Genomic DNA, 10,855 nt, shown 5'->3' with positions numbered 1-10,855 from the left:
ATCCTCAGGTCCCTGGGGATCTACCTTCATGGACAACATCTCTAGCTGCCTGCTGAGCTCCTCTCATCTCAGGGCCCTTGCACATGCTATTCCCTCTGCCTAGGATGCCCTTCCTCCTCTTCTCTGAGGCTGCCTCCCCCTTCTATTTCAGGCCTTGTTCCCATCAATAGCCTAGCACATTCCCTGGCACACAGTAGCCGCTCAAGAAACCATAAAGCTTTTCAGTGCTGTGGGTTCTCCCAATGCTTCACTTGCAATCTCTTACTTGACCAGTCCTTCCTCCTTGACATTTTCTTCCTTGGGCTCTTCTAGGAGTCTGCTTTGTTCTGTGACTTCCAGTGACTCTCTGGACCCCAATCTTTCTCCCAACCCCACAAGGGCTGACTGTGCCCAGGCTCAGCGCTTTCCCACCCACCTGAGCCCAAGAACCTTCTCTTTCCCTGGGTGTGGGATCGGATCTCCCTCAGCCCCTTGAGCTCTGGATGCTGAGTTCACTACTTTCCACAACTCTGTGCTGAAGAGCAACTGTGTGTCGGGTTGGAGGAGGGGCAAAGATGACTCAGACACCATGTTGTTGTGGATGAAAAGCCACCGACTAAAGCAGAAGGGTGTGTTCTCGGAGCTGGGGGCGCTTTATTTCCTCTCCTGTTTTTACTAGAAGTCATGTGATTTTGAATCTGTGCACCAGAGTCCGAAACTGAGGGTGTAGCTGGCAGGGGAGACTCAGAATGAGTTACAGGGTTACCCTCAGAGAGAGCGAAGGGGGCACAGACCAGAGAGCGTTAGGAAGTTACGGGAGCCGGGGGGAGGCAACAGTGTAACAGAGTGTGTGTGACACACAGGCAGGTCCCCAAGAACAACCAGGCTGTTATCCATCTAACCCTGGAGACCACAGCGACCACAGAGAAGGCCCTTCCTCCCCAACTGAGGCTGGGCTTAGGAGAGTGGGCCTGAGCCTCCCCTCCATGATGCACGGTGGCGCACAGGGGCTGGTCACCCCATACTCAGGAGGCCCTCCCAGCTTCCCCTCCATCTCCTACTCACCTCTAGCAGCAGCAAGTCTAACTTTGGGGGACAGACTCTATGTGGGGGACACTGCTCAGGGTGTGGTGAGGACAGGATTGCCAGAGGGTGTCTTGGCAGTTAGTACCCCTCACCATTCCTTGGGGGTGGGCAAATGAGCCTGGAGCCTGGGCCCAGAGACTCTGGCTGGGCACTGCCTCCCCAGGGCTCTCCTTTTCCCGGAATAGCTAGCCTTTCTTGGAGCTCAGGACTCTCCTTTTCCCGGAATAGCTAGCCTTTCTCAGAGCTCTGGCGGCTGCTGTCTTGTAGCCCTGGCCCCGCCCGGCCACAGCAGCTCCAGGCTGTTTGGGTCTTTAGAGGGCAGGCCCAATGGGGAAGCTGATCCCTGGCCCCTCTCCACCTGCTGCTCTGAGTTTCTCAACCTGTCTGCTTCCAGAAAATCCTAGTCAACCCCACATAGGTGGTGATCCTGGACCCAAGCTTGAGACCACCCCTGAGCACCAGTGCCCTTGACCTGAGTGAAATCAGTTGTCATGCAGGTGACCCTTCACCATCCTGCCACGCGTTCCTCCTTGCTCGTCACCACCCGGGACCCAGGACTGCCCTTGTTCAGTGGGACACCCTCCTAGTTCTGCAGAAGCTCCCACAGCCTCCACACTGGAGTGTCTGCCGCTTCCCTCAGGGAGAACTCCTGGGCCCCCATCAGCTCAGGGCTGGAAGAAAGACACTGGACTGAGTTCCCTCTCAATCAGCGTCATTGCCTCCTCAGCATCCTGGGTGACAAATGGGGGGGTCTGGGCCACCTCAATCATGCCCCCAGTCCCCACAAAATTCAGAATCTAAATCAGTGCCTCTGGGCCTGTGGTTCTGGAATATTCCACATCAGAATCACCCAGAGAACTTAAAAATGCAGATGCCATGCCCTCATCCTGAATCCTCACTCTGGGGGTGGGACCAGGAGTCTGCATTTGAACAGGCTGGGAGGTGGGTGGCCTGGTGGACAAGGGAGCTGGGCTAGCAGCTCCTGACACTGTCGGATGTGTTTTCTCTGTCTCTGCCATGTTCTCCCTCCTGTGGCCCCATCACTTCACGTTCGCTACAGAGCCAAGCCGAGGACCTCCCGGAGTGGGGTCCACCCCCCGTAGTTGGGGTCACTTACCAACCTTTCTTGGTCTGACTGCAGTGGCCCTGCAGAGCTGCTCACACCCAAGGCTGTGGACTGCAGTCCCAGTGGGCGGGGACATTGGCCCCCTGTGGGTCATGACAACCAGAGCAGTCCGAGGGCACCCTGGTGGTGCCTTTGACCAGCTTGTGACCTGAGAATGCTAAGCCACCAGACAACCAGCGGTCTGGGGCTCCATCAGGCTCTCTTCAGAGTGTAAGGAGAGCGAAACTCATTTACTTTAACACCCAGGGGGACAAGGAAAATGACTGGAGAGAAAGCCCTTCATTTCCTCTCAGCACTGAGGGACCTGGGATGAAGTTTGGTGGCAGGTACTGAGGGACTTGAATCGCTCTGCTTTGCTCATGAGGTTGAATCCAGAGTTGATGGGAGGCAAGTGAAGGGCCAGAAGGAGAGAGGGTGGGAGGAGGAAGCACAGAGAGGAACCCAAAAGTTATTCTTGGTTGGTGGTGGAGGAGCCCAGAGGAGAGGCGTCCGTGTGAAAGGTGAGGCTGCTTTCAGCGTGACATGGAAACTTCTCCTTCCCCAGCGTTTAAGAATTGATTACGTCTACTAGACAAAATTGCCGTGTCGAGTGGATTATTTTTGTTTTAAGAATGGTACAGTGTCATAATGAAAATTTGAAACTTTGTGCTTCCAAGGAAACCATTAATAAAGTGAAAAGACAACCCAAAGAATGGGGAAAAGTATTTGGAAATTATAATCTGATAAGGGACTCATATCGAGAATATATAAACTACTCTTACAACTTCATAATAAAAAGGCAACCTTATTTGAAAAAAGGCACAGGATCAGAGTATACGTTTCTCCAAGGAAGACATAAAAAAGGCCAATAAGCACATGAAAAGATGCTCAACATCTTTAGTCATGAGGGAAATGTAAATCAAAACCATAATAGGTACCACTTCACACCCATAGGATGGCTAGAATCAAAAAGACATAATAGTAAGTGCTGGTGAGGATGTGGAAAAATTGGAACTTTCATCCCCTGCTGCCATGAATGTAAAATGGTGTTGTCACTTTGGAATCAGTCTGGTGGTACCTCACAAAGTTGAACGCATAGTTACCATAAGGCCCAGCAATTCCACTCTTAGGTATATACTCAAGAAAAAACCATCTGTCTACACAAAAACTTGTATACGAATGTTCACAGCAGCATTACTCACAACAGCCGAGAGGGGGAAACGCCCAAAATGTCCATCAATAGGTGATGGATAAACAAAGTTTGGTCCATCCTTACAGTGAAATATTATTCAGCCACAAAACGAATGAAGCAATGACATGCACTACAACATGGATGAACCTTGAAAACTTTAGACTAAGGGAAAGAAGATGCACACAACGGATCCCGTGTGACTGTTTCCATTTATATGAAATGTCCAGAAGAGGAAAAGCCATAGACACAGAAAATAGATGAGTGGTTTCTTGGGCCAGGTGAGGGGTGGGGACGTGGGAGTTAAGGGATGATGACGGAAGGGTGCAGAATTTCTTTTTGAGGTGGTGAAAGTTTCTGAAATTGACTGTGGTGACGCCTGAACAGTGTGAGCTGATTGTACACTTTAAAGGGTGAATTGTGTTGTATGTGAATTATATCTCACAAAAGCTATTAAAAAATAAAAATACATTTCCCAGTGAAACACAAGGTGCCTTCAAATAAGAAAGGCCATATTTGACAAACCCACAGCTAATATCATTCTCAGCAGAGAAAAACTGAAAGCTATCCATTTAAGAACAGGAACAAGACGCCCACTTTCACCACTCTTGTTTAACATAGTATTGGAAGTCGTAGCCAGAGCAATTAGGCAAGAAAAAGAAACAAACAAGGTGCCTTCAGATGGTGGCCTTTCTGAGACACTCCTGGAGGGGCCAAGTGCCACATGGGGTCAGGGAAGCAGGATTGTGGAGAAGAAGCCCAGAAACACTGCTTGCAGCTGAAGCAGGAGCAGCTCCCTTCTTTCTCCCACCCTGGAATTCAAGGATGGCCCAGGGAAGGGTTTGGACTTCCTGGGTGTGGAAAGCAGGTTTCAGGCAATTGACTGGGCTCTGAAGGGGCAGGGAGACACGAGCTGGGGTCTAGTTAACCCAAGTGAGACTGTCACCAGGCAAGTGTGTTTGTAGGTCTGTCCCTCTGGGGCTCACACAGGTGGCCCCTCAGGGTCTTGGGTCCTTCTTCAGGATGTCAGGGGTTGAATTGTGTCCCCCAAATTCATATGCTGAAGTTCTAACCCCTAGTACCTCAGTGGGAGATTGGGTCTTTACGGAGGGAATGAAGTTAAAATGATGTCATTAGGGTGGGCCCTAAACCAATATGACTGGTGTCCCTATAAAAATGGGAAATCTGGACTCAGGCACGTATACAGGAAAATCGCCATGTGCACATCTACAGGCCTAGGAGAGATGCCTGGAACATATCCTTCTCCCTCGGCCCTGGGAAGGAACCAATTTTGCCAACACCTTGATTTGCACTTCCAGCCTCCAGAACTTGAGAGAAGAGATTTGTGTGTTTAACCACCCAATCTGTGGGTCTTTTCATAGCAGCCCTGGGACCCTAGCACAGAGGGCAGGACAATGGCTGTGCTGAACTGTGAGGGGCTTTGGTCCCAAGTAGGGTGTTAGGTAAGAGCTGCGAGGTGACCAGGTTGTGTGAGGCTAACCCTGTGGGGCTCACCGGAGCCTGGGGGGCTCCTGCAGAGGTGCTGCAGGATTGTGGGGCCCCGGGAGGCTCAGGAGAGCCTGGCCAACCAGGTCTACATGGTCAGCAAGGCTTCCTTCAGCCCCTCCTAAGGGCCTCATCCTGTCCCAGGGGCAGACAGGTATTGCTGTCAGCCGCCCCTGCTGGAGCCTGTGTGGTGGTTAGGTCTGGGGGGCCCACCTCAGGGGACTGCAGGTCCTGCCCTATCCTGAGCCAGGAGCTTCTCCAGAACCTTCTTTGGACATTGGAGATGAGCAGCTCTCCTTTCAGGGGACCTGGTTGGCATTCCCGGTACCTGGACCCCCACCCAGCTGACTTCATTCTCAGAAGCTCCAGGAGATTCCCAACCTGCTTTCCCAACCCTGGACGCTCCCCTCTGCTGCTTCCCTGTCTCCGGCTGATGGAGTGGGGGGAAGAGGCCCATTACTGGGCTCAGAGATTTGCACCCCAGCTCAGAGTGTGGAGGAGCCACTACCAGGGAGCTCCAGTGGAAAGGACATACCCTCCCCACCCAGGGCCCTCAGAGCTTGGTCTCCTTGTCTCTTCTTCCTTCTGTCTCTGTCACACACACACAGACACACACAGACACACACACACAGAGCCAGCCCTGCATCCTACCCCCTGGCAGGCTCTGCCCTCCTCCACCCTTCCTTCCTCTGCTCTTAAATTAGCTGCACCTCCCTCTGCACCACAAACCTCAGCTGTGGCTCTGTGCTGAGAGGCCCTTGGGGCAGTGAGTGACTCAGAGGAGGCCTAGGGAGGGAGCTGGACAAAGGGACTTTCCTGGGCGTGAGAGAGGCTGCTTCTCTGAAACACTTTTCCTCACAACTGTCCTCCCCGCAGGGCACAGCCCCTGGAATCCTGAGCTGCCATGGGCTACCCCAAGGTGAGTGAGAGCAGGTGACGTGGGGACAGTGGGCCCTGGAGTCCCATTTCTGCTGTGTGTCCCCGTCTCTCACCAATGCTGGCTCCCACCCACATTGATCCCTCCCCATGCACCTGGCTCTGTCCTGTTCTCCCTGGGCCATGGGGGCAGCTGCTGGGGAAGCAGGGGTCATGGGCAGCGATCTGAGCCCTCTTCAGGGTTCCAGTTTCCCATTGGCCCTGAAATTGGTTCATTGAATGCTCTGCTGTCACCAACCTGAGATTCTGAATAATTATTGACAAAGGGACCCACAGTTTCATTCTGCTCAGAGTCCTTCACTTTATGTAGCAGGTCCTGGCTGTGGGGCCAGAATCCCTGCCTGGGAGGTAAATTCTAGAGGGCAGCTCTGTGTGTGTGCTTGTGTGAGTGTGAGAAGAGGCGTGTGTGGGTGTGAGTGTAGGGGCACCAAGGAGCAATGAGTGTTATGGCACAAGGGTGTTAGTTTCGTGAGTAGACCTGACATGTGTGTGGGGAAAGCTGGTGAAGGGAGGGTGAGAAGAGTCTCCAGTCCCAGGAGACCCTTCACGCCCTGGAAACCTGGGGGCTGGGGGTGGGTGGTGCTTTCCGGGGAACTTTTCCAATTCCTCTCTGGTTCCTGGACCAGCAGCCCAGGACCTGCATCGGCCTCAGTGTCTATTCCTCCTTTTTGGGGTGCCCTCCCACCTCCCCCACCCTCCCTCACTGCCCACCCCAATCCTGAGGGTGACCAGATGCTCCTGTGCACTCTGGGCCTTGTGACAGTGGGGTCATCAGGGCCCAGGGGCCAGGCCCAGTTTAGGAGGGTGACTTGGGGAGCAGGTGGTTCCCACTGGCTGGCATGACACTTCCTTTGCCCTATTTCCTGTGACATGGGGCTGACAGGATGGCACCATTGCTGACTAAACTGTGCAGGCAGGTGCCCCACAAAGACATTTGCCCAGGGCCATGCACACACTGTTAGTGGCACTGATCACCCTGTGGTCCGCAAACCAGTGTGTTTAAAGCCAGATTGGGGCCACAGCATGAAGACCGGTAAGGATGTCTGTGGGGTACATCCTGCCTCTGTGGTGGAGACACGTGTCGGGTGGGAATGGATCTGAGCTGCTGGGGGCTTGCAGCGTCAGCGGTCAGGAGAGCAGCTGCCTGCAGGCACCACTGGGTCTCTGTGGCCGCCTCACAAAGGAATGGTCACTGCCAGTTCCTCTCTCGGCCACTCTCACACAGGACCACAGAGGGCTGTGTATGCGGGAACTGGGTTGACCCTGCCTGCTCCACAGCAATGTTGTTACTTGTGAGTGTATGTGCACGATGAGTGTGTGTGTGTGTGTGTCCATGTGAGTATGGATTATAGGCGTGGAGCTGGCTAGGTCACATTGATCTGAGTGTGACTGTTATCTCTACAGACGTCCAGAGAAGACAATGAACGTTGGAAGATCCGATTTGTAAGAGGCTCTTCCCCATGTATGGTGTGGGGTGGGAGGGGCGAGTGGGGACCTGGGGTCTGCTGTGTGAGGCTGAGAATGTTCTGGCCCACCTGCGACCCAGGAGGGAGAAGGGTCAGGACTCTTTGTCCAAACTCTGTCTCTCTTCACAGCACAACACTTTAGACCGATGGCTTGATGGTATCGAAGTTCAACCCCAAGGAGAGGGACAGGTGTGTCAGTGTGCTCCCACGCCTTGTTCCCGTAACCTGGGGGGTGGGGTGGTCACGATGACGATGAGGAGGAAGAACGTGCCACCTCAGGTTTGCTCATTCCCTACACTGGACAAAATGCACACCTGTGTGGCAGGTGAGTGCACAGGTGGGGGGGATGCAGAGGCCCAGGAGGCTGCAGGAGGTGTCCAAGTCTCTGGGCATAATGATGACAGAGCAGCGATGCCAACACATGGTCCTCAGGTACCTGGGCTGGACCCAGTTATGGGGTGGGGGTTGCTGGCGACAAACTGGGGCTTGGGGAGAAGATGAGGCGGAGGGCGGCTGGGGGATTGAAACCTCGTGGTTTTTTCCAACAGGTCGATTTATGCCTAGAAGACCTGGAGGTGAGTTTGGGCCTTGCCCCTCCCCCAAACCTTAGACCCCAGGAGCTGGGCTCGTCCAGGTTATGCGGTCGGGGCTCTCAGCTCCCTTGTGACTCACCTGGACCCCTGGGGACCACAGTGGGGACTGCAGACTTCAGGAGCAGGTCTGCAGCCTCTGTACCCTCCTGTCCCCAGGACAAATTGAGTGAAAACTTTCTTGACGCCGTGGAGGAGCACCATCGGAAGAACAACTCAGTGAGTTTGAGGCGCCTGTCTCAGCCCTCCTTTCTTCCCCTTCCTCCTGCTCTCTCTGGATGTTGGTGCTGCCATCTGTGTACACAGCCCCCCCCCCCCCCCCCCCCCCCGCCGAGCAGAAGGGGAGGGATGGCAGTCCGAGAGCTCAGGGGGTGGCAGGCTCTCTGGCACCAGCCTCCAGGCCTCCCAACCCAGCAAACAGTGGCCAGAGGCCTGCCCTCAGTTCCCTGTGAGATGAGCCGCGTGGGCCTGGTGCTGGGCTCCGAGGCCAGTCAGCCAACAAGCAGGCGCCGCCATCCTGGTTTATGCCACGGAGGGGACGTGAGGGGCTAAGCCTCTGGGAAAGTCCTTGTGTCTGTGGAGCTGTTGGCAGGAAAGTAGGCAGTTTCCATCTGTAGGCTTCTGTATCGCAAACTCAGAAAGGCTGTGAGGCCTCAGCCAGGGTCAGGCCATGGGGCTGCAGCCCCCCAAGGCGGGACCCTGAAGAGCCCCTATCCCCCAGGAATCTGCTCCTTTACTTCCTGACATGAAGTCCGAGTTACGTCGCAGAGCTCAGAAGTCCTCTGTCCCCAACCCTGAACCTGAGGGTCCAGGGATCCTGGAAGTTGAGGCTCCAGAGGCACCCGAGCCTGAAGAAAGCTTTTGGGTCAGAGCATGGAGGTCGTTCATGGGGATGCTACAGCGACTGAAGCAGAGGTTGCAGGCTGTACTGGCCTGGGTGCGAGAGAAGGTGGCTGCTGGCTGGCAGGCCCTTTGCAGTGTGGCCCAGTTCATTAATAGTCTGCTTGAGAGTTTCTGCTCCTATATGGCTGGGTTGTTTAGGTACCACATCCAGGTCTAGGGGGCCCCATGGGGTCCAGGAGGGGTAGCCACACCTTGCAGCCCTTTGACATCCCCCTTTTCACAGAGAACCTTCAGAAGTGACCTTTGCCACCTGCCTACCCTTGACCTGTCCTTGACCACCTCCCTCACCGCCTTGCTGTGCACAGCCTGGCCACCCTGCCCACCATGTACTTCCTGCTCAGGTTTCCTTCTGCAGGTCTGACTTGTGGCTGCAGCCCGTATGTCTTAATAAAGTTGTTGAACCAAATCGAGTGCCTGTCAGGATGCGAGGCAGGGGGCCCAGTGGTTACAGGGAGAGACCAGGTCTCAGAAGGACCTGGACTGGGGTCCCGGCTCTGGGGAGCAAGGACAGGCCATCTGACCTCTCTAATCTGTAATGGGGACTCTGCTCACAACTGGCCACAGGCGTGTGGTGGAGACGGGAAGATGTCAGGCTGGTGCTGTGCTCATCACAGGGCCTGATGCCCAGGAGCACTCACTCACTGCCCACTCCTGGGGCAGCAGGGGGCTCGGCCTGGGGGCTTTGGCCACCTCTGTTCCTCTCCCGACCTCCCTCTTCGGGTCTTCATCGCTCCAGCTGGGCTGGGGCCTCTGAAACTCCTTGGTCTTTGTCCCAAGGTCAGAGGCCCAGGAGCTGGGACAGAGGGGGAGGGAGGGGGCACCCAGAAGGAGGGCTGAGTAGGGCGGGGCAGGAGTCTGAACTCTGGCCTGTGGCCTTACCTGGACCTGCCAATGCAGAGACTGGGGGGAGCCAGGAGCAAGGGCTGGGGGCCAGCAGTACTCAGCATTTGTGAGGCCAGATGCCCCTCCCCCAGCTCCCCCTTCTCCCTGACCTCCTGCCTCAGGCAGATGCCCACAGAGCAGCTGTGCACTCAGGGTGGTTGGCAGGACCAGTCGCTACTGAGATGAGGTGAGGGCTGGTGCTGGGCCTGAACTGTGGAGGGTCCCAGGGCCTTGACGTGAGGGCAGAGCAGGGAGGGAGGAAGACATGGGCCTGGTGAGGAGGAGACATCCCAGCAGAGGGAAGCCTCCCTGATCTGGCCCAGGGCTAAGCCCACTGTCTGGGGAGGGGAGGGTGCAGGGTGGGAGGGCTGTGGGGAGGAGGCCTCAAGGACCTGGGGCAGCTCTGAGGGTCAGTGTCCCCCTCCTTTGTCTGCCAGCTGCCTCAGAGCCTTTTGCATCACAGTAGGAACTTCTGATTCTTAGAAAGACCGCCCCCTGGGGCCTCCCTGTGAGTCCAGCAGGAGGAGGCCATGGCTGCACCATGACCCTGACCTGAGCTTCTTGGTGGCCCTGAGGATCCTGAGGGACCCTGATGCTCTCAGCCCTGCCACAGCAGGGAGGGGAGGAGGAGGAAGGGTCTCCCTTCCTCTTGGCCTGGCCCCTCCACCTGAGGTAGAAGGCGGCCCAGTCTGGGGTCCTTTTGCGGAGCCCATTGTGGCCCGCACCCTACCCTCCTTCCTGTCCAGGGGACCCCTCTGACAGCCTGTACACGGGAAGGCCCATCTCTGGCCTGAGTTCTCTGGCTCCATGTGCCACCCACTGTCGGGTCCTGACCCAGCCTTCACTCCTCCTTGGGCATTTCTTGGCCTCACCTCCCAGTCACCATTCAAGTCCTTTCAGACCCTTTCCCTCATTTCACAGGGGACCCTGTGTCAACCTTCCACTTACCTCCCCTCATGTCCTCCCACCTGACTCTTCTCACAGAGACACCCTCCCCCTTCGCTGAAGCCATCAGGGGCTTTGTGGCCCCATCACCCCCTGAGGTCACAGTCGTTGTCAGCCGGGACAACTGTGATGCCCTCCCAACTGTTCTCCCTTCTCTCGCCTGTTTCGAGCTACTTCCATCCAGCAGCCAAGGCCTTGAGGATTTCCTTGTCAAAGATGAAGAACTCCCTGCCTGAAATCCTCCCCATTCCCACTGTGAATAAACCCC

General features: G+C 55.6%; 1 protein-coding gene across 2 annotated transcripts; it reads left to right on the top strand.

Moving 5' to 3' along the window:
• The first annotated feature begins 5,594 nt into the window (after positions 1 to 5,594).
• Positions 5,595 to 9,166, top strand: LOC124233171 (interleukin-32-like). Of its 2 annotated transcripts, XM_046650323.1 has the most exons (7): positions 5,595 to 5,631; positions 5,742 to 5,784; positions 7,206 to 7,244; positions 7,397 to 7,546; positions 7,816 to 7,842; positions 8,017 to 8,076; positions 8,579 to 9,166. In XM_046650323.1, exons 2-7 carry the CDS (start codon positions 5,770 to 5,772, stop codon positions 8,915 to 8,917), a joined length of 630 nt encoding a protein of 209 aa, XP_046506279.1. In that variant the 5' UTR covers positions 5,595 to 5,631; positions 5,742 to 5,769; the 3' UTR covers positions 8,918 to 9,166. The 2 variants fall into 2 exon arrangements, with proteins under 2 accessions (XP_046506279.1, XP_046506280.1); XM_046650324.1 differs by having other exon boundaries at positions 5,606 to 5,784; positions 7,397 to 7,456.
• Positions 9,167 to 10,855: the final 1,689 nt, after the last annotated feature.

The sequence above is a fragment of the Equus quagga genome, unplaced genomic scaffold, assembly GCF_021613505.1.
Source record: "Equus quagga isolate Etosha38 unplaced genomic scaffold, UCLA_HA_Equagga_1.0 156079_RagTag, whole genome shotgun sequence".
NCBI lineage: Eukaryota > Metazoa > Chordata > Mammalia > Perissodactyla > Equidae > Equus > Equus quagga.
The sequence above is the reverse complement of the archived record's forward strand: the minus strand, read 5'-3'. Positions and strand labels throughout refer to the sequence as shown.